Below are 24542 nucleotides of genomic sequence, written 5' to 3'. Positions count from 1 at the left end.
CGGGGCGCACAGCACAGCGACCAATGCTGTCCCTCAGATAGAGTGCATCACCAATCAGGGTAAATAACCAAAGATTTGGGCTCTTTACTATGTGATTAACTGTGTCCAATCACAGCTAATCACATGTTAACAAATGCCGGTTATCTACATTTCCTCTCCTCAGCGCTGTCACGGTGTGAGGAAAAGACAGCCGATAATCGGCTTTTCTGTAACAGGGGACTTGTACACTGATAATCAGTACCCGTCGGTGCAGCATAATAATTTCCATCAGTGGAGCATATCAGTGCCTCCTTATCAGTGCAGCCTTATCAGCGCTGCCTCATCAGTGGCCATCAGTACAGCCTCATCAGTGCCCATCAGTGCCTCCTTATCAGTGCCCATCAATGCAGCCTATTAATGCCCATTAGTGCAGCCTCATCAGTGTTCTTCAGTGCAGCATATCAGTACTGCCTTATCAGTACAGCCTCAAGAGTTCCTATCAGTGCAGCTTATCAGTGGCAATCAGTGCAGCCTCATGAGTTGCCATTGGTGCCCAGCCTATTACTGCACAGGGATCACAGGGAGGAATCTGGAGGAGAGCCAGCTAGATCACATAGAGCGGGGATCTTCCACTGTGACACCACTTGTTTATTAATACTTTATTTTAAAATGGATAGCATCCACTCACATGTGTATATCTGTACAGGCTGAGTAACTGTGCCATTGCCTGAGTTGGGTAAAAATTTGTATCTCCAATAAAACCGGCAACTTCACCATGTTTCCTACAATCATAGTTTGGAGTCACTTTCATCTTCCCAGATAATATCTGCAGGACATAAAGTAAGGTTTTCTTTACATCTCTACAGGTGTTATATATGTGATAACCCAGAGTAATATTAGGAAGCAGCTTTCTATTCTTGTTGATTTCATTAATAGTGAACACAAATCCCAAGATACTTCTGTATTCATCCATGTCAAGACTGCAAGACAATTCAGTTATAGTACAGTTTAATTAAAGATCACATGGACATTAGCAGCAAAATGTTGACAGCTCATTATTCATTACTATATAGGAATTTATTTTCCTGGAAAAATTAGTAATTTTCCATTTATTCATTCATTTTTTTTTTTTTCAAAATTGCTGATCTTTAATGCCACTTTGCAAGCACTACCAAGCAAATTGGGTAAATAGAGATGGCTTCTTAACCACTTAAGCCCCGGAAGATTTTACCCCCTTCCTGACCAGGGCCTATTTTGCGATTCGGCACTGCGTGACTTTAACGGACAATTGCGCGGTCGTGCTACGCTGTACCTAAACAAATTTGACGTCCTTTTTTCCCACAAACAGAGCTTTCTTTTGGTGGTATTTGATCAAATGTGTGATTTTTTTGATCATGCGTTATAACCAAAAAAAGAGCGTAAATTTTGCAAAAATAACAATATTTTTCAAATTTTTTTTATATGAAATTCCCCCCCCCCCCCCCCCCAAAAAAATGTAAAAATCTAAATTTCTTAACATTTTAGGCCAATTTGTTTTCTGCTACCAATGTTGGGTAAAAAAAATCGCAAAAAGCGTATTTTGATTGGTTTGCGCAAAAGTTATTGCGTTTACTAACAAAGGGAAAGATTTTTGTCATTTTTGTCAGAGTAATGGCGGCGATCTGCGAATTTTTTTGCGGGACTGCGACATTGCGGCGGACAGATTGGACCCTTGACTGACATTTTTGACACTTTTGGGGTTACCAGTGACATTACTACAGTAATCAGTGCTATACATATGCACTGTTACTGTAAAAATTACACTGGCAGTGAAGGAGTTAACTTTATTGGAGAGGGAGGGATTAAGTGTGTCCCTAGGGGCGTGTTTATAACTGTGATTGGCTGTGGCTACTAGTGTAAGAACAGTGATCAACGGTCCTACATAGTAGAACCGTGTGATCTCCATTCTTACACAGGGGAGAATAACAGGCAGTTTTGTTTACATTAGCCGCCTGCCTTTCTTCCGGTGCAACAGGCGATCGCGAGTGCCCGACGGACATCGGGTCCGCCGGGCACACGCATGGGGGGGGGTCCGTGACCGCGTGGGAGCGGGAGTGCGCCTCCGGCGGCGCGCGCTCGCTCGCTCCCTAGAGCCTCACAGGCTAGAGACGTAGCCCTACGTCGCTTTGCCTGTGAGGGGCTGACTGCCGACGTAAATAGTCGTGCGGCGGTCGGCAAGCGGTTAAAGCTGGGATCACTTGAGTATAATCGAAGCCATTTCACCCCACCACGGTGACATGGCTTTTGTTGTTAGACAGAAACCAGAAGACCCAAATGGTTTGGCCATTCATGAGTAGTGTTGAGCGAACACGGACTGTATTATTCGTGTTCGTACCGAATAATTGGATTTTTGTTACCCGAACACGGACCCGAAAACTTTACTGTATATTCGGGTTTAAAATCCGTGTTCGGTCATTTTATTTCTGGGTTTTTATGTATTGGCGCGCTTTTAATGGCGGGCTTTCAACAGCCAATCAACAAGCGTTTAACTGGTGTGCCTTAAGCCATCCCAGCCATGCCTACAAATGTATTAGTAGCTGTGATTGGCCATCTGAAGCATGTGACCAAGTCTTTATAAGTTCGAGACAGAGCGCCGCTGCGTCATTCTGCTGTAGTACAGGGACAGAGCACACATCATACGTGCTGGCTGCTGATTAGGGACAGACAGGCAAAAATCATATTATGTCCGAAAATAATTCAGGGACAGGTCGGAGTGCTGCAGGCAGGGTGAGATATTAGGGCATTTTAGGGAGAGGCTGGAGATAGGCAGGGTCAGTGTTCTACAATCGATTTTGCTGTGTGGGGGGGTTTGCAGTGCCGGCAGTGACCGATCTTATCGATCATTTTAGGCAGAGGCTGGAGATAGGCAGGGTCAGTGGTCCACATCGATTTTTCTGTGTGTGGGGTGGTGTGAACACAATCTTTTTGCCCGCTGAGGAGGAGGGAGAAAAAAGTATTTTTTATCAGTCAATTGTGTGCAGCATTTTTCCTTCAGTGCTGCTGACTGTGATAATACACTGCTGTGTTCACATGTGCTATTATTGAGTGATTTCAAAAGTTATACACTTTTTTCTATTCCACTATTCAATATACACCCTTGGGTTAAAAAAATTAAATTGTGGCATAGTCTGTACTAATCTATTTAAAAATTACAAACTTAAAAGGGGAATTTTCTTTTTTTTTCACTCCATAGCCTGCAGCAGAGCTGACTGATATAAGTCACAGCTGTTCATATGTGCTATTGATAAATCACCAATTAAATTGCGGGATAGTCTGTGTCGGTACGTGTGAGATACACCTTTCCAATTTTTGGGGCGCATCTCATACCGCCGAGGATTGCAGGGTGCTTCAGTGTGCCTCCTGCCTGTTCCAAACTCCTCCTACTCCTCATCCTGCCTTTGGGGGTACAAAAAATAGTAATCGGGGCCTAGTCTGGTTCTGTACGTGTGAGATACATACACCTTTTGATGTCATATTTTCTATTCCGCTATTCAATCTACACCCTTGGGGTAAAAACAATTCAATTGTGGGATAGTCTGTGTCGGTACGTGTGAGATACACCTTTCCAATTTTTGGGGTGCATCTCATACTGCCGAGGATTGCAGGGTGCTTCAGTGTGCCTCCTGCCTGTTCCGAACTCCTCCTACTCCTCATCCTGCCTTTGGGGGTACAAAAAATAGTGATTTGGGCCTAGTCTGGTTCTGTACGTGTGAGATACATACACCTTTTGATATCATATTTTCTATTCCGCTATTTAATCTACACCTTTGGGGTAAAAACAATTAAATTGCGGGATAGTCTGTGTCGGTATGTGTGAGATACACCTTTCCAATTTTTGGGGCGCATCTCATACCGCCGAGGATTGCAGGGTGCTTCAGTGTGCCTCCTGCCTGTTCCGAACTCCTCCTACTCCTCATCCTGCCTTTGGGGGTACAAAAAATAGTAATCGGGGCCTAGTCTGGTTCTGTACGTGTGAGATACATACACCTTTTGATATCATATTTTCTATTCCGCTATTCAATCTACACCCTTGGGGTAAAAACAATTAAATTGCGGGATATTCTGTATCGGTACGTGTGAGATACACCTTTCCAATTTTTGGGGCGCATCTCATACCGCCGAGGATTGCAGGGTGCTTCAGTGTGCCTCCTGCCTGTTCCGAACTCCTCCTACTCCTCATCCTGCCTTTGGGGGTACAAAAAATAGTAATTTGGGCCTAGTCTGGTTCTGCACTTGTGAGATACATACACCTTTTGATATATTTTCTATTCCGCTATTTAATCTACACCTTTGGGGTAAAAACAATTAAATTGCGGGATAGTCTGTGTCGGTACGTGTGAGATACACCTTTCCAATTTTTGGGGCACATCTCATACCGCCGAGGATTGCAGGGTGCTTCAGTGTGCCTCCTGCCTGTTCCGAACTCCTCCTACTCCTCATCCTGCCTTTGGGGGTACAAAAAATAGTAATCGGGGCCTAGTCTGGTTCTGTACGTGTGAGATACATACACCTTTTGATATCATATTTTCTATTCCGCTATTCAATCTACACTCTTGGGGTAAAAACAATTAAATTGCGGGATAGTCTGTGTCGGTACGTGTGAGATACACCTTTCCAATTTTTGGGGCGCATCTCATACTGCCGAGGATTGCAGGGTGCTTCAGTGTGCCTCCTGCCTGTTCCGAACTCCTCCTAGTCCTCATCCTGCCTTTGGGGGTACAAAAAATAGTAATCGGGGCCTAGTCTGGTTCTGTACGTGTGAGATACATACACCTTTTGATATCATATTTTCTATTCCGCTATTCAATCTACACCCTTGGGGTAAAAACAATTAAATTGCGGGATAGTCTGTGTCGGTACGTGTTAGATACACCTTTCCAATTTTTGGGGCGCATCTCATACTGCCGAGGATTGCAGGGTGCTTCAGTGTGCCTCCTGCCTGTTCCGAACTCCTCCTACTCCTCATCCTGCCTTTGGGGGTACAAAAAATAGTGATTTGGGCCTAGCCTGGTTCTGTACGTGTGAGATACATACACCTTTTGATATCATATTTTCTATTCCGCTATTTAATCTACACCTTTGGGGTAAAAACAATTAAATTGCGGGATAGTCTGTGTCGGTACGTGTGAGATACACCTTTCCAATTTTTGGGGCGCATCTCATACTGCCGAGGATTGCAGGGTGCTTCAGTGTGCCTCCTGCCTGTTCCGAACTCCTCCTACTCCTCATCCTGCCTTTGGGGGTACAAAAAATAGTAATCAGGGCCTAGTCTGGTTCTGTACGTGTGAGATACATACACCTTTTGATATCATATTTTCTATTCCGCTATTCAATCTACACCCTTGGGGTAAAAACAATTAAATTGCGGGATAGTCTGTGTCGGTACGTGTGAGATACACCTTTCCAATTTTTGGGGCGCATCTCATACTGCAGAGGATTGCAGGGTGCTTCAGTGTGCCTCCTGCCTGTTCCGAACTCCTCCTACTCCTCATCCTGCCTTTGGGGGTACAAAAAATAGTAATCGGTCCTAGTCTGGTTCTGTACGTGTGAGATACATACACCTTTTGATATCATATTTTCTATTCCGCTATTCATTCTACACCCTTGGGGTAAAAACAATTAAATTGCGGGATAGTCTGTATCGGTACGTGTGAGATACACCTTTCCAATTTTTGGGGCGCATCTCATACCGCGGAGGATTGCAGGGTGCTTCAGTCTGCCTCCTGCCTGTTCCGCACTCCTCCTACTCCTCATCCGGCCTTTGGGGGTACAAAAAATAGTAATCGGGGCCTAGTCTGTGTTTGTACGTGTGAGATACACCACGGTTTTGTAAAATTTTTCCTTTTCCGCTATTCAATATACACCCTGTTTGAGTGTAAAAAATTAAATTACGGCATAGTCTGTATCGGTACATGTGAGATACACCTTTTTAAATTTGTTTGGCGCATCTCCTTCCACCGCCGAGGATTGCAGGGCGCTTCAGTTTGCCTCCTGTTCCGAACTCCTCCTTCTCCTCTTCCTCATCCTGCCTTTAGGGTACAAAAAATAGTAATCGAGGCCTAGTCTGTGTTTGTAAGTGTGAGATACACCGTTTTATAAAAATTTTCCTATTCAGCAATTCAATATACACCCTGTTTGAGTGTAAAACATTAAATTACGGCATAGTCTGTATCGGTACATGTGAGATACACCTTTTTAAATTTGTTTGGCGCATCTCCTTCCACCGCCGAGGATTGCAGGGCACTTCAGTTTGCCTCCTGTTCCAAACTCCTCCTACTCCTTTTCCTCATCCTCCCTTTAGGGTACAAAAAATTTTAATCGGGGCCTAGTCTGTGTTTGAACGTGTGAGATACACCGTTTTTATCCTTTTTTCTATTCCGCTATTCAATATACACCCTTTTGGGGTAAAAAAAAATTAAATTGCGGCATAGTTTGCATATTTGACTGTGAGATACACCCGTGCGATACTGTTGTTGTTTTGTTCCGCTATTCAATAAACACCTTTCTAGGGCAAGATCATAAATTACAGAAATATGAGGAGACCGTCAAATAGGGGCCGTGGCCTGGGTCGTGGTGCTGCTGGTAGAGCTCCTGTTGCAAGGAGAGGACGTGGTCGATCTGTGCCAGCTACACGCACAAGTGAAACACCTTCCTCAAGTGTGAGTAGGCGACAGAACCTGCAGCAGTATTTGGTAGGGCATAATGCGCCTCTAGACGTGATGAGGCCAGAAGAAGTACAGGGGATAGTAGATTGGGTTGCTGACAGTGCCTCCAGTTCCTTCACATTGTCTCCCACCCAGTCTACTGCAGAAAGGTCACAGTTGGCACCTGCAGCCAACGTCTTTCACCTCCCCCCCTTGCAAATCAGGTTAGCAGTCTGAGCCCCAAGTCATGCAGCAGTCTCTTCTTCTTTTTGATGACTCTGTCAGCAGGGTTTCCCAGGGCCATCCACCTAGCCCTTCCCCAGAAGTGGAAGAGATTGAGTGCAGCGATGCCCAACCACTTATTTCTCAAGATGAGTACATGGAAGGACCATCGCAGCACGTCTCCGATGATGACGAAACGCAGGTGCCAACTGCTGCGGCATTCAGAATTGTGGAGACCGACAAGGAGGGCAGGGGTGAAGACTGGGTGGAAGATGATGTGGAGGGCGATGAGGTCCTCGACCCCACATGGAATGAAGGTCATGCAGGTGACCTGAGTAGTTTGGAGGAAGAGGCGGTGGTCGCACAGAGCCAGCACAGCAGAAGAGGGAGCAGGGTGCAGAAGAGGAGCGGCCGTGCCCTAGACACTACGCCTGCTACTGCCCAACGCAGCAAGGGAACGAGCGCACCAAAGCCAGCTCAAAGGAGTTCTTTAGCGTGGAAGGTCTTCAGAAAATGTGCTGATGGCCTGACACGAGTGGTTTGCACCCTGTGCAATCAGAGCCTGAAGCGAGGCATAAACCTTCTCAACCTGAGCACAACCTGCATGATCAGGCATCTAAGTGCAAAGCACGAGCTGCAGTGGAGTAGACACCTTCAAAACCAAGAAAGGTCTCTGGCTCCTCCTGCTTCCTCTTCTGCTGCAGTCTCGGCCTCTCCATCCACATCTGTAGTGATACCGGCACCTGCCACCCCGCAAACAGACGATCTGTCAGCAACACCACCACCTGGGTCACCAACCATCTCCACAATGTCCCGTGGAAGCGTTCAGTTTTCCATCTCCCAAACACTTGAGAGGAAGAGGAAGTACCCCCCTACCCACCCGCGATCCCTGGCCCTAAATGCCAGCATTTCAAAATTCTTGGCCTTTGAAATGCTGTCATTCCGTCTGGTGGAGACGCACAGTTTTAAAAACCTTATGTCGGTGGCTGTCCCACAGTACGTCGTTCCCAGCCGCCACTACTTTTCCAGGCAAGCCATCCCTTACCTGCACAACCAAGTGGGAAAAAAAATCAGGTGTGAACTGCGCAACGCCATCTGTGCCAAGGTCCACCTAACTACCGATACGTGGACCAGTAAGCACGGTCAGGGGCATTATATCTCCACTAACGGCACACTGGGTAAATGCAGTGGCGGATGGGCCTGAGGCGGATAGCAATTTGGCGCATGTCCTTCCACCACCGAGGATTGCAGGGCGTTTCAGTTTGCCTCCTGTTAATAACTCCTCCTACTCCGCTTCCTCATCCTCTACCGCCTCCTCATCCGGTCAGCGTAACACCTTCGCCACCAACTTCAGCACGGCCAGGGGTAAACGACATCAGGCAGTTTTAAAACTTGCCTGTTTGGGGGAAAAACCACACACCGCGCAGGAGTTGTGGAGGAGCATGGAACAGCAGACAAATGAGTGGTTGCTGCCAGCGAGCCTCAAGCCTGGCCTGGTGGTGTGCGATAACGGGCGAAATCTCATAGCAGCTCTGGGCCTAGCCGGTTTGACGCACATCCCTTGCCTGGCGCATGTGCAGAATTTGGTGGTGCAGAGGTTCCTTAAAAATTACCCCGATATGTAAGAGCTGCTGCAGAAAGTGCGGGCCATCTGTGCGCACTTTCGGCGTTCTCACCCTGCTGCTGCTCGCCTGTCAGCTCTGCAGCGTAACTTCGGCCTTCCCGCTCACCGCCTCATATGTGACGTGCCCACAAGGTGGAACTCCACCTTGCACATGCTGGAAAGACTGTGCGAGCAGCAGCAGGCCATAGTGGAGTTTCAGCTGCAGCACGCACGCGTGAGTCGCTCTGTGGAACAGCACCACTTCACCACCAATAACTGGGCCTCCATGCGAGACCTGTGTGCCTTGTTGCGCTGTTTTGAGTACTCCACCAACATGGCCAGTGCCGATGACGCCGTTGTCAGCTTAACTATCCCACTTCTATGCCTCCTTCAAAAAACGATTCGGGCGATGATGGAAGAGGATGTGGCACAGGATAAGGAGGAGGAGGAGGAGGGTGAAGAGGTAACATTTCCAAGGCTTTCAGGGCAGTCATTCGCAATGGGCTCCGAGGGTGGGTTCCTGCACACACAAACGCCAGGGACACAATTGTCCAGCAGGGGCACAGTTCTGGAGGATGAAGAGGATGAGGAGGAGGAGATGGAGGAGGAGATGAAACCATGTTCACAGCAGGGTGGCACCCAGGCCTGCTCATGGCCATCACTGGTGCGTGGCTGGGGGGATACAGAGGACACAGACGATACACCTCCCACAGAGGACAGCCTTTCGTTGCCTCTGGGCAGCCTGGCACACATGAGCGATTACATGCTGCAGTGTCTCCACAACGACCGCCGAGTTGCCCACATTCTAACTTGTGCTGATTACTGGGTGGCCACGCTGCTGGATCCCCGTTACAAGGACAACGTACCGTCCTTAATTCACTCACTGGAGCGCAATCGCAAGATGCGCGAGTACAATCGCACGCTGGTAGACGCAATGCTGCCGGCATTCCCACCTGACAGCAGGGCCACAGTGGAAGCACAAGGCAGAGGAGGAGGAAGAGGTCGCCAACGCAACCAGGGCACCGCCAGCACCTCAGAAGGCAGGGTTAGCATGGCCGAAATGTGGAAAAGCTTTGTCAGCATGCCACAACAAACAGCAGCACCAGCAGCTCATATGGAACGTCTTAGCAGGAGGCAGCATTTCACCAACATGGTGGAGCAGTATGTGTGCACACGCCTACATGTAGTGAATGACGGGTCTGCCCCCTTCAACTTCTGGGTCTCCAAATTGGGCACATGGCCTGAGCTTGCCCTTTACGTCTTGGAGGTGCTGGCGTGCCCTGCAGCCAGTGTATTATCTGAACGTGTATTTAGCACGGCTGGGGGCGTTATCACAGAAAAGTGCAGCCGCCTGTCCAGAGACAATGTGGACAAGCTCACATTCATTAAAATGAACCAGGCATGGATCCCACAGGACTTTTCCGTACCTTGTGCAGAATAGAGATGGATACCAACCTTACCCAGCCATTGTTCTATTTTTGCTCTTTCTCTCTCTTTTGGGGTGTACCCTCATTTAAAATGACTGAAAAATAGCAGTGTTGGCTACCTCGTCCTCCTCCACCGCCGCTTCCACCTACACCGCCCATAGGTGTGCGCAGCCTATTGCATTAGGGTGTGCACCCCAAAGTTTAAATACACATGCATGTGTTTGCCTACATGTACATGGCCCCGGTACATTACTCTCCCTGCTGGCAAAGTGAAATAGAAGTGTGTGGCACTTCTCTTATGGCAGAGCAGGTCCGAGGGAGATCTTTCCCATCTCCTCACTGGCAAACAGAGCGATAATGCTAATGTGCCCTAGGTGATTAGGGTGTGCCCAGGCACACCCGGCACACCCTGTGCGCACGCCTATGACACCGCCACATCCACCACCACCTCAACCTCCCTCCTACTCCATATGGGCCTCGTCCTTCACAGATGAAGAACATTGTTTTCTTTTTCTTTTTTTTGTTGTTATTTTAAGTTATTTCCCTATCCACATTTGTTTGCAGAGCACTCGCCATGCTCTTAGCTACGTTTTGCTGCCATTTGCAGCACTCTAGCCCTTTCCATTGGGGTTTTAGAGCCATTTTAGTGCCTGAACGTTTGGGTCCCCATTGACTTCAATGGGGTTTGGTGTCCGGGTAAAGTTCGGAAAAAGTCCGGGATACGGACCCGGATTTTTTTTTCAAGTTCGGCCGAACCCGCCGAACACGGACATCCAGGTGTCCGCTCAACTCTATTCATGAGTCATGTGTAATGCTTTGGGCTTTAGGCTTTAACGGTAAAGCATTACACTTGTTTGTCTTAATTCTTGCAATAAACCCAAGGAATAAGATCTTGTATAGGAATATTGCGCTTTTACTAAACAAAACATGATGCTTACATATAAACTACATTTACAGGGAAAAGCAATACAATACATAAAAATATGCATACATACAAACATATACATACATTATATGTCCTGACCTAAGGAGTAAACATTGATAATAGTCTTTATTTTGTAAGGATACACATATCTTATCCACTTAGTGCTTGCCTGCCCGCAATGTACTGTGGACGAGCGGCCGCTGTAGGCAAAGTGATGTACCCATACCCCCCCCCCAGCAACACTTGCTGTAATTGTACAGAGCAGGAGCCTGTCAGCAAGTCCCGGGCAATGATACATGGCTGGGACCTGCTGATTTGTGATTTGTAGTGATGGACTGAACACCTGAACACCCCCCTGTTCGGTTCACACCAGAACTCTATTGAAGTTTATGGGACCCGAACATGGAAAATATAAAGTCCCTATTTTAAAGGCTTATATGCAAGTTTTTGGCCATAAACAGGGTATGGGTACCCAGGTACTGCAATGGGGGACATGCATCATTGCAAAGAAAATGTTTTTTAACAGATCAAATAATTTGACTCACTGTCGGAGGCCCAAGTGCCAAGAGGGATTCTCTTGCAGCTGAGTGCAGGGCACCCCTGAAGGTGGTAACAGGGAGTGCTATGCCCAAAGAAGCAGGGGTAGCCAGATGGGACAGGCTGAGTGATGAGATGTCTGCTGGATGGCGGCTGGTCGAGCAGGATGCACTGCTGGCCAGGAGTCCATCAGATGTACCAGATGAGATTTAGCAGAAAGAAGAGCCAGAAGCAGGGTCAGGAGCCAGGCCAGTATCCATACATGGAATATCAGCCAGGGGTAAAGCAGCAAGCAGGGTCAGGAGTAAGCTGGGATCATACACTGGTAATCAGGCAGCATCGGGGTCCAAAGAGTAAGCCAAAGCTCTTAGGCCCATTTCACATTTTATATACTGTATATATATATATATATATATATATATACTGTATTTTCTGGCGTATAAGACTACTTTTGAACCTCAAAAAAATCCCCCAAAAATGGGGGGTCGTCTTATACGCTGAGTATAATATCTCCAAGGTAACCTAAGTATAAGTATTACTGGTAGATGTAATCTCTCAAGACGCTGGCTGTGTGGGAATCCTGTACCGGTATACCCAGGATTCCCGCACAGCCAGCATCTTGAGATTACATCTACTGGTAATACTTAGGGTATCTTGGAGATATTATGAGAGATTACATGTATTACAATACTAGGGTGCCTTGGAGATCTATGAGAAATCTGATGTTTTTCAATGGTGTTGCCTTGCTTCGGAAGGGGGGTAGTCTTATACGGAGAGTATAGCCCAAAACCTATGTTTTAACTTGAAAATTAAGGGGGTCGTCTTATACGCCCAGTCGTCTTATACGCCGGAAAATACGGTATATATATACACACACACATAAAAAAGCATATATGTATGTATATATATATATATATATATATATATATATATATATATATATATATATATATATATATATATATATAAAAAATGTGAAAGGGGCCTAAGAGCTTTGGCTTGCTCTTTGGCAGACATGGGAGTAAGTCACATATGTGCAAGTCACAAGCAAGTCTCAAGTCTTAACCTTCAAGTCCCAAGTTACTGTGGCGCAAAGCAAGCAAGTCAAGTCGAGTCCCTGCTAGAAGTCAAGTCAAGTCAAGTCATTAATTTTGGTCAAGTCACAAATCAAGTCAAAATACTGATCTACCCCAATTTTCACCTTTAAATCAGTTAAAAGTCAGTGGTCAGCAAAGGTTTTGTTTTATTTTCAACATTAACAAAACAACTTAGTCATTTTTTCTTGGCATATTAAAAAAACACTTTGAATGCCCAAACAGCTCAAAATCCTTCGTCCGGTCATGTTTCAACACCACAGTCACTAAAAACATGTTAAGTATTTCCATTGTTAAACAGTCAGTGTCCTAAAAATCAGAACACACTGAAGTGTTTTACGTGACTGTGGTGTCAGAAACATAACCGGCACATTAATTTTGCTTTAACACATCTTGAGAAAATGCAAATATTTAATAACGTAAAAAAGTAAAGTAATTTCGAGTCATATGTCTCAAGTCAAAATCAAGTCTCAAGTCATGAATGCCAACTCAAAGTCAAGTCGAGTCTTTTATTAATTTTAGTCAAGCAAGACTCAAGTCCTCAAACTGGTGACTTAAGTCTGACTTAAGTCAAGTCATGTGACTCGAGTCCCCCACCTCTGCTCTTTGGACCCTGATGCTGCCTGATTACCAGTGTATGATCCCAGATTACTCCTGACCCTGCATGCTGCTTTACCCCTGGCTGATATTCCATGTATGTACCTACTGTACACACTAAAAATATATATATTTATAGTGATTTTCTAGTAAAAAAAAAAATGCAGATTTACACGTATGAGACAAATGTCAGAATTGGCCTGGGGGTTAAGTGGTTAAGGGTTGCAAAAATACTTTAAATCCAGGGACAATATTTGTGCATTGATGTCACTGCTATCCCAGCCCCTTTTCTTACATGGCTGATGATTTCTAGACATGTAAGAGAATATGCCGGTGATGTCAGTGCTTGCTTTAGGATTCCAACACCCACTGCTTCCTTAGGAACCACCGACAGCGGGAAGCTCTCATTTATAAAACTGGTAGAAGGGAGGAAATACCACTTCTATATATGATGCTCAGCTTCTGCTATACAGGACTCCGAGCAAGCAAAAGTTTGATTCAGACTGAACTCTCTACGTATTCCTAGTAAAAAGGAAGATATTCCTAATCTCTTAACTTTGTTTTATCACTTTGCACTTCCCTCATCTACTTTCTCACTCCAAGAAAGTAACATACCGTATACTATATCTACAACTGCATTAATTCTCTGCATTTGTGCGATATCAGGCGGGGTGATTTACTAAAAACAAATAAGATGTTTTCTTTACAAGGGAACTTGCACTTTGCAAGGGGATTTTCACTTAGCTTAATGAATGCTGTGAAAATGTACCATGCAAAGAGTACTCAATCATTTTATTGGAACATTTACAAATAAAACTGTATTCCATTCACATTCACTAAGCTAAGGGCGAATTCCCTTTGCAAAGTGCAAATTCCCCAGCAAAGTGAACAGACTTCTTGCCTTTAGTAAATCAACCCCAGTGTGTAAATCACTTAACCCCGGTTCACACTAAGGCGACCTGTGAGGGGACCTGGTCGCATCACAGGTCGCCGTAGGTCGCCTTCCATAGAGAAGCTGCGGACCCGTTCTAATAGGAGCGACACAAGTCGCTCCGACTTAGAAAAAGGGTCCGGAGCTTCTTTGGGGCGACCAGGAGGCGACCGCCATAGACTTCAATGCTATGAAGTCCGTGGCGGCCGCTCTGAGGTTGCGTCGCGGTGCGAGGTAGCGTCGCCTGCATGTGAACGGGGGCTTACAGCCACAAGAAAGTCAAGAAAGGCAATACCACAGCATCATCTTTCCCTGTCTATTGATGAGTAATATAAATCACCACTGTCTCTGGCTGCTTGAAAATAGTTGAAGAATGCTGCAGATATTCTAGCTTCTGAGGAAGATGATGAGAAGAAATAAGCATGTTAACAGTTCTGTAGATTATTTTGATTATTTATTATTTCCAGAACTGCAAGATAAGCTAAGATCAGGGTGAAGGTTGGAGGGGGGTAGAGGTGGCTGCCACTGGCAAACTCATATGAGCTGCATGGTGAGTTTTTGTCATTACAACGGTGAGATCTCACTACAGGAATTATGACAGCAGCAGAAAGGATTAGAGAGCTGGGAGGAGGTGCCGCTTTGCTCTCTCTTCCTCCTGCTCCTTCCTCCTACCAGAGCAATGCTCCTTGATACAGGAGCTGATATAGGAAATCTGTCAAATTGGGGCTATGCAGGTTTAGATTACCTGTCCCCTATCGCCTCCCTAAACTGCTCCTGTCCCAGCAGCAGATAATGTGGGTGGGGGGGGGTCAATATTCAGACTCTGCACAGTCCTAAACTGACAGTGTTCCAGTGTCAATATCTGTATACTGTCAGTAGGAAGGAGAGCACAGCCTGCACCTCCACCCAGCTCTATCCTCCTCTCTGCTGTTGTCACCACTCTTGTATTGAGTTTCCACTGCTGTTGCATCTAAGATCTGTAAGTTTTAGGGAGGGAGGGGGGTTATGTACTGGGGACAATGGGAGGGGGGTTTACAAAAATGTGTGCTGCAGATGAGATGATGTGTGCTAGGAGGGGTGATTTGGGAATGGGGGAATTTGTGCTAAGAATGGGGATTAGGGAGTATTTGTTCTAGAAGGGGAGATGTGTGCTAGGATGGGGGCAGAGTTGCCAACCTACCAGATTGAAATTTACCAACACGATACCCAACATTTACTGGCACAGCCAAGTTTATACTGGCATTTCCAAAAGTTACAAAATTACAGTTTTAAGTGCAGATTTCAGTATTTAGGCTACAAACAAGTACAATATGCAGTCAGCAAAGTGATTTAAGGTAGATATTAACCACTTAAGCCCCAGAGGATTTTGGCTGCTCAAAGACCGGGCCCTATTTTGCGATTCGGCACTGCGTGATTTTAACGGACAATGGCGCAGTTGTGCGACGCAGTACCCAAATTAATTTGATGTCCTTTTTTTCCCCACAAACAGAACTTTCTTTTGGTGGTATTTGATCACCTGTGCGATTTTTACTTTTTGCGCTATAAACAAAAAAATAGCGACAATTTTGAAAAAATAACAATATTTTTCACATTTATTTATATGAAATCCCCCCCCCCCCCCCCAAAAAAAAATAAAAATTTAAAAATCAAATTTTTTTAACATTTTAGGCCAATTTTTTTTTTTTGCTACATGTTTTTGGTAAAAAAAAATCACAATAAGTGTATTTTGATTGGTTTGCACAAAAGTTATTGCGTTTACTAACTAAGGGAAAGATTTTTGTCATTTTTATTGTTTTTTTTTTTTAACTAGTAATGGCGGCGATCTGCGTTTTTTTTTTTTTGCGGGACTGCGACATTTCGGCGGACAGATCGCACCCCTAACTGACATTTTTGACACTTTTGGAGGTACCAGTGACATTACTACAGTAATCAGTGCTAAAAATATGCACTGTTACTGTAAAAATGACACTGGCACAGGAGGGGTTAACTTTATTGGTGATCAAGGGGTTAAGTGTGTCCCTAGGGGCGTGATTCTAACTGTCAAGGGGCGTGGCTTGTGATGTAACCACAGAGACATACGATCCTACTTAGCTGGATCGCATAGCCTCTGTCATGATCTAAGGTAAAAGAAAAGGTTGAGTCAAAATCCAGATTTATTGACTGGACATCCAAATATGACAATCGTGACAAGGTAGACGCGTTTCACACACTGACTGTGTGCTTAATCATCAAAGCAGGTAATGATTAAGCACACAGTCAGTGTGTGAAACGCGTCTACCTTGTCACGATTGTCATATTTGGATGTCCAGTCAATAAATCTGGATTTTGACTCAACCTGGAGTGCTGCCAATTCCTTTTCTTTTATCAAGTTTTCACGGAGGTGAGCCGAGGCATGCACCGGTGTGAGTCATCAGGCAATTACACCACCTTGAGCAGTGAGTCCTTGTCTGTTCATGATCTAAGGTAGAATGACGGGCGGTTGTGTTTACATCAGCCGCCTGCCTTTCTCCCTCTCCAGCGGGAGATCGCTCCGGACATCGGAGCCGCCGGTCACTCGCATGGGGATGTCAGGGAACGAGCGTGGGTGGGAGCGCGCCTCCGGCGGTGCGCGCTTGCCCCCAAGACGCTCGTGGGCGAGTGACGTACCGATACGTCGCTTTGCCCAGGAGGGGCTGACTGCCGCAGTATATAGTCGTGCGACAGTCGGCAAGTGGTTAAGGCAAAAAACATATTTCTTATTTTATTTTGAATATAGTAAGTAAGTAGCTCAGGGAGCGAGCGCTGCCTACAGGGGAGGAGTCTGGCGACGTAGGTCTACGTCGTCAGACGGGAACGAGACACTTTGCCGCAGTGCTATTCCAGTACTCAGTGGTAAAGTGGTTAATACAGTTGTTGGATCAAATCAGTTGAAATATAAAAAAAAAAAATTAAAATATCTGTAGCTCAATAAAATTGTAAATGTAAAATTGACCGTCTTCACTCACATGTGTATATCTGTAGAGGCTGAGTAACTGTGCCATAGAATGAGTTGTATAAAAACCAGTATCACCAATAAAACCGGCAACTTCACCATATTGTGTACAGTCATAGTTAGGAGCCGCTTTCATCTTCCCAGATAATATTTTTAGGACACAAAGTAAGGTTTTCTTTACATCATTACAGGTGTTATATATGTGATAACCCAGGGTAAAATTGGGCAGAAGATCCATGCTATCATTAATTTCATTAATAGTAAAAATAAATACCAAAATGCTGAAGTATTCGTCCAACTCAATGCTGCAAAATAGTTATAATACAATATAATAAAACCTTGGCTGCAAAAGCGTGACATTGATAAACAAATGGAGAAGCACTGAGGTACATGAGCATGAATACAATAGAAATATACAGTGCCTTGCGAAAGTATTCGGCCCCCTTGAACTTTGCGACCTTTTGCCACATTTCAGGCTTCAAACATAAAGATATAAAACTGTAATTTTTTGTGAATAATCAGCAACAAGTGGGACACAATGATGAAGTGGAACGAAATTTATTGGATATTTCAAACGTTTTTATCAAATAAAAACCTGAAAAATTGGGCGTGCAAAATTATTCAACCCCCTTAAGTTAATACTTTGTAGCGCCACCTTTTGCTGCGATTACAGCTGTAAGTCGCTTGGGGTATGTCTCTATCAGTTTTGCACATCGAGAGACTAAATATTTGCCTATTCCTCCATGTAAAACAGCTAGAGCTCAGTGAGGTTGGATGGAGAGCGTTTGTGAACAGCAGTTTTCAGTTCTTTCCACAGATTCTCGATTGGATTCAGGTCTGGACTTTGACTTGGCCATTCTAACACCTGGATATGTTTATTTGTGAACCATTCCATTGTAGATTTTGCTTTATGTTTTGGATCATTGTCTTGTTGGAAGACAAATCTCCGTCCCAGTCTCAGGTCTTTTGCAGACTCCATCAGGTTTTCTTCCAGAATGGTCCTGTATTTGGCTCCATCCATCTTCCCATCAATTTTAACCATCTTCCCTGTCCCTGCTGAAGAAAAGTAGGCCCAAACCATGATGCTGCCACCACCATGTATGACAGTGGGGATGGTGTGTTCAGGGTGATGAGCTGTGTTGCTTTTACGCCAAACATAACGTTTTGCATTGTTGCCAAAACGTTTGATTTTGGTTTCATATGACCAGAGCTCCTTCTTCCACATGTTTGGTGTCTCCCAGGTGGCTTGTGGCAAACTTTAAACAACACTTTTTATGGATATCTTTAAGAAATGGCTTTCTTCTTGCCACACTTCCATAAAGGGCAGATTTGTGCAGTATACGACTGATTGTTGTCCTATGGACAGAGTCTCCCACCTCAGCTGTAGATCTCTGCAGTTCATCCAGAGTGATCATGGGCCTCTTGGCTGCATCTCTGATCAGTCTTCTCCTTGTATGAGCTGAAAGTTTAGAGGGACGGCCAGGTCTTCGTAGATTTGCAGTGGTCTGATACTCCTTCCATTTCAATATTATCGCTTGCACAGTGATCCTTGGGATGTTTAAAGCTTGGGAAATCTTTTTGTATCCAAATCCGGCTTTAAACTTCTCCACAACAGTATCTCGGACCTGCCTGGTGTGTTCCTTGTTCTTCATGATGCTCTCTGCGCTTTAAACGGACCTCTGAGACTATCACAGTGCAGGTGCATTTATACGGAGACTTGATTACACACAGGTGGATTCTATTTATCATCATTAGTCATTTAGGTCAACATTGGATCATTCAGAGATCCTCACTGAACGTCTGGAGAGAGTTTGCTGCACTGAAAGTAAAGGGGCTGAATAATTTTGCACGCCCAATTTTTCAGTTTTTTTATTTGTTAACAAAGTTTGAAATATCCAATACATTTTGTTCCACTTCATAATTGTGTCCCACTTGTTGTTGATTCTTCACAAAAAATTACAGTTTTATATCTTTATGTTTGAAGCCTGAAATGTGGCAAAAGGTCGCAAAGTTCAAGGGGGCTGAATACTTTCGCAAGGCACTGTAACTAAATGAATGAATCAATTATCAATGCAGTTTTTATTTTGGCATTATAAATATAAAATTAATAAACCGCAATCATCTATTTCAAAACTGTGGTCTATGTGCACAAAGTTCGCTACACATATGAAAGCATATATATAAACATATATTATCTGTGTCAAAATATAGCTAAACCCCAAATAAAATCATCAAAAAATATTCATATATACAGTGTGCCTATCAGAAAATAGACTGGCATAAAAAAAAAAGTCCAAAAGACAATAAAATCCTCCAGTAACAATCGATCAGTCCCACTCCCAAATAAATGTAGCACCCTATAAGGTAGGTGCTAGGTAAAGCATAGAGGGCCTTGTCTGCTTATCAGCAGGGCCATGATTTTTAGCTGGGCTGTCATGGTTCCCAGGTGTGGCTGTTGGGACTGGGGAGTCTCCCCACTGTACTCAATGAGAGGGTTCTCATTGGGTAGTGCAGGAAACCCAGCCAATGGGTCACCCAGGCCTGTATCTACCCCAGAAAGGCAGATTCTGCCGCACAGCATTCTGGGAGTGGGTATAAGTTTGAAGGGAGCTCATGATGCAGCGTCTTTGGCAGGAAGCAGAGTCCCAGGAGGGAGTGTACGGCTGTCTCTCCTCCTGTCAGAAGAATCGGGTGTCCCAGGCGGCTTGCCTGAGGGGACAGAGGGCTGAGCTGCAGAGAGGATCCGGTGTGCTGAGGACCAGCGAAGCAGAGAGGGGTCCAGTTTCAGGAAAGCACTCCCAGTTCGTGAGTACTGCAAACTGCCCCTGGGTGTCTGCCTAGAGAGAGAGAGGGGACCACTCCGGTGAAGGTCGTAGGGATCCAGGAGCTAGCTAGCCGATCCAGGAAGAGTAAAGGGCAAGGCCGGCCTTAGGTGTTCAGGCGCCCTGTGCGAGCTAATCCTGTGGAGCCCCCCCACCACGCGCGTGACACCCCCCCCCCCCTGCACATTTTCTTGCACTTTTTTGCAATTTATTTGACTTTTCTTTTTTATGATCACTAATAACTTAGCCCCCCTTACATTAGAGACCCCTCACAGAGCCCCCCTTACATCAAATACCCCTTTACATTAGAGATCCCCACAGAGCCCCCCCCCCTTACATCAAAGGCCCCCTTACATTAGAGACCCCCACAGAGCCCCCCCCTTACATCAGAGACTCCCCACACAGAGCCCCCCTTACATCAGAGACCCCCACACAGAGCTCCCCTTACATCAGAGACCCCCCCACACAGAGCCCCCCCTTACATCAGAGACCCCCACACTGAACCTCCAGGCCGCGTCGCCACTTACCTCCCGCTGTGTGGCCTGATCATCTGCGAGCTGTGATGGCCGCACGGCACCCCTGTTGCCCAAGGCGCCCTGTGCGGCCGCACAGCTCGCACACCCCAAAGGCCGGCCCTGGTAAAGGGGGTGCCAGTGGTTGGGCCCTGAAGTATTCAGTGTACAGTGTTGAGAGTTGCTGCAGAAGCAGTGTTAAAAAGGCTACCTCAGTCAGAAAGGACTGGAGGAAGTAGTGTCAAGGACTCTTGAGCTAACCAGAGTGTCAGAAGTCAGTCGTCAGTACAGTACCGCAAGTCAGTAATCTCAAGCGCCAGCAAGCGTTGGTCGGCATTTTTTCTCAAGTGTCTCATTTGTACCTAGCTGAGCCAGAGGAGTATCCCACTCATTCCCTTCTCCCATCCCCATATAAAATAAACAAAACAAACCAAAGATGCCGGACTGTTCTTTGACTCAGATTTCACACTTGGGCAATCAGCTTAAATGTGCTGTTGGTGTTACCGGCGACCATGGCAGACCCATATCCGGCCCAATGCCTGGAAATCCTGCTACATAAACAAATCATTTTGCCACCTCTGTGTGTAGTATTCAAAAAGCAGGTGCTTAAAAAAATCCACCCCCGGTATTCACTAGCAGGAAAAGGATACATAGTTACATAGTTACATAGATACGTAGTTTGTGAGGTTGAATAAAGACAATAGTCCATCCAGTTCAACCTGTGTAGGTGTGTGGCCGTAATCATCTCTCATACCCCTGAATGTTCTGATCCTTGAGATGTAAGTCTAAGAGTCTTTTGAAAGCCACCATACTACCCGCAGAAACCACCTCTTGTGGTAGACAATTCCACAATCTTGTAGCCCTAACAGTAAAGAATCCTCCTCGTTGCCTGAGGTTAAAACGCTTCTCCTCTAATCGCATTGTATGTCCTCGAGTCCTCATGCAATTCCTTTGAATGAACAGCTTTTTTTCTAAGCTGAGATCCCCATTAAGATATTTATAAATTGCTATCATGTCCCCCCTCAGACGTCTCTTCTCCAGGGAGAATAAATCGAGCGATTGCAGCCGCTCTTCATAGTTAAGGTCCTCCAACCCCCTAATCAGTTTAGTTGCCCTTCTCTGGACTCTCTCCAGCTCCAACACATCCCTCCTGAGGACTGGCGACCAGAACTGGACAGAATACTCCAGATGCGGTCGGACCAGAGTTTTATAAAGTGGAAGGATTATAGTTTTATCTCTGGAATACATCCCTTTCTTTATGCATGCTTATATTCTGCCGGCTTTGGCAGCTGCCGCTTGACATTGCATGCTGTTGCCTATCCTCTACCAGGACTCCCAGATCTTTCTCCATTTTTGATTCCCCCAAGGGTTCCCCTCCTAACGTGTATTGTGCTTTTATGTTTTTAGTCCCCAAGTGCAAAACCTTACACTTCTCCACGTTAAACCTCATTTTCCATGTCGTTGCCCACTCCGTTATTTTGTCCAGGTCATTCTGTAGGATATCTGCTTCATGCTGGGGCGTAACTACAAGGGCTGCAGGGGTTGAAATTGCAACCGGGCCCCATGCTCCAGGGGGCCTGTGTGGCTCTCCTGTACACCTGGATAGGAGGGGCGGTGGGGGCAGCATGTAGAGAAATCACTGTCCTCCTTTTTCTTCCTGTAGCTGCAGGAGGAAAATGGAGGAGATTGGTTCCTCTGTATGCTGCCCCCGCTACCCCTCCTATCCAGTTAACTTGTGTTCTGCTGTCTCTGGGCCCCTGAGTGCTCCTCTGCCCCCCCCCCCCCCACTGTGCTCCCTTCCCTCTCCTGTCGGCTGCTGCAGGGGATGTGTAACAATAGAGAACCAGGAAGGGGTTGGTAAATATGTAATTTACCAGCTCCTTCCTTCTCTGAATGGACAGAGTCATAGTCAGTGACATTGTAAAAAAATTAAATAAAATGATAAAATATGATAGGAAAATGGAGAAATTAGAGCTATCCCTTGTGTTTTTTATTTGTTTTTAATAAAATATACATGTTTTTTAAACAAATACATTTTGCCTGCCTGGTATATGCCTTTAAAGTCCGCTATTCCTCCCACTGAACAAATCAAATTTGTATCAGTGGTTCTCTTGCTTAATAAAATATAATACAATTAAAATACCAAAAAATAAAAACTACTGACACCAGTAGGTGAACCTCCAGGATCGCAACTTGCAACTGGGCCCTGGCATTCCACCACCGTGCAGAGGCCCCAAGATGGCAGGAAGGGGGCCCACTGCAGAACTTGTGAAAGGGACCGTAATAAAGGGCCCCACAACAAGAAGGGCCCCATGATATATGGGAAGAGCCCCAGGCTTGAAGGGAAGGGTCCCAGCCAGGGGTCCCTTCATGGTTTCTTGCAACGGGGCCCTAAAGGTTCTAGTTACGCCTCTGGGAAACAGTGCAGCGCTGATAAATACTCCAATCATATATAGTCCATATGTGTAAAGTCCAATACGTATGTCTCAGTATAAGAAAATTAAGATAAAAAGGAAGACAGGAAGGCCCTCAGATGTCACAAATCGGTGCAAAATTCACATGAAAAGCCCACAGGATGACCGACCCTCCAAAACGGTGCGATACTGAACACAGTGATCCTCCACCAGGTACATCTAAATGCTAACCAGATTTCCCAGGGAGCAAAGCCTTGAATCAAACTCCTCTGGGCAAAGGGAATGAATCGGAAAGGGGGAGTTCCTGCACCTATTTTATCAGAAGAAAATCCCTGATAATCGGCCATATAAAACAAAAGCAATGGGCAGGAGGGATTCCATAGTAAAGATGAATGTGAGGGAGGAAGTGGGTAGCTTTGGCTAATGCCATTTGTAATGTCAAAGAATTCTAATAGCTATAAGCATGGAGTAGATGGCATGAATCATCAGGCATATATATAACAGGGTCTCGTGTAGAGATGGCCTTGCGGTTCGCCCGGCGGTCGGTTCGTGGCGAACTTTGCTCGTTCGCTGTCCGCCAATCATGCTAACATATGGCGATGTTCACGGCCACCATATTCTTTTACACTGTGAAGAACTTTGACCCATGCGCAACCATCAGGTGGTACAGGACAGCCAATTGAGACATTTCAGCACATGGACATACCCCCTACCTTATAAATAGACCTGAGCTGGCAGCCATTTTACATTTTGCTTTTTGTCAGTGTAGGGAGAGGTTTGCTGTGTGCGCCAGGGACAGACTGTCAGTGCCGGTTCACACTGATGCGATGCGGGAACACTGCGAATATATCTGCGTGTTCCCGCATCGCATCCGCAGCACAGGCAGTTCACACTGCCATCGGGCAGTCACAAATAAGATGTCTGACGGGTGGGTTGTGTCGCCGCTGAATGTCAGCAAGGCGAGCCATGGCTGTGTAAGATCTTCTGAAATGGGCTGAGATTTTCCTGGCCTGCCGCAAAACATCCTGGACCCCAGGGTATTTGACAACAATTCACTGCACCACCAAGTTCAGGACGTGTGCCATGCATGGCACGTGTGTAATTTTGCCCTGTTTCAGCGCACTCAGCAGATTGGCACCGTTGTCGCACACCACTTTACCAACTGTCAAATTCAGCGGTGTCAGCCACTGATCTGCCTGTGAACGCAAAGCTGAAAGGAATGCAGGACCAGTGTGGCTCTTGGATTCCAGGCACAACTGACGCAGCACAGCATGGCACCGTCTCACCTGGCATGTGGAATAGGTTCTGGGGATCTTGGGGGGCGCAGCGGAAGAGACGGTAGCAGCGGAAAAGGAGGAGTCAGCCGAGGAGGAGAGGGAGGATGGAGTAGCAGGAGGAGAAGAAGAGACAGGCCTGCATGCAATCCGTGGCAGTAAAACCAAATCTACACGGGTGCCACTGGTTACATGCTTGACGGCCGTCAGAAGGTTCACCCAGTGGGCAGTAAAAGTTATATGCCTTACCTGCCTGTGTTTGCTAGACCATGTGTCTGTGGTCAGATGTATCTTGACACCAACACTGTGTGTCAGAGATACATTCACTTGCCACTGAACATGACCGCATATCTCTGGGATGCTCTTCTGCGAGAAATATTTCCTTCCTGGGACCTTCCATAGTGGTGTTCCAATGGCCACAAATTTTTGAAAGGCCTCCGAGTCCACCAGTTTATATGGCAGTAGTTGGCGGGCTATCAGTTCCGACAAGCCAGCGGTCAACCATTGGGCAAGAGGGTTATCCGGCGTCATCATTTTTTTACACTCAAACA

At 45.9% G+C, this 24542-nt stretch overlaps 1 protein-coding gene across 1 annotated transcript in view; it reads right to left on the bottom strand.

The window, feature by feature from the left end:
* Window positions 1-24542, bottom strand: part of LOC309568874 (vomeronasal type-2 receptor 26-like) — a gene marked incomplete at its 5' end in the record, with an annotated part of 96804 nt that overhangs the window by 52334 nt on the left and 19928 nt on the right. Inside the window, one exon of the mRNA XM_082274658.1 lies at window positions 668-805. Within this exon, the coding sequence (XP_082130784.1) occupies window positions 668-805 (138 nt within the window). The remainder of the gene's footprint in view (window positions 1-667; window positions 806-24542) is intronic.

Source organism: Pelophylax lessonae, assembly GCF_965119305.1.
Source record: "Pelophylax lessonae genome assembly, chromosome: 1".
In the NCBI taxonomy this organism is placed as follows: Eukaryota; Metazoa; Chordata; class Amphibia; order Anura; family Ranidae; genus Pelophylax; species Pelophylax lessonae.
Note: the sequence above shows the minus strand (reverse complement) of the source record. Positions and strands in the feature narration are given on the sequence as shown.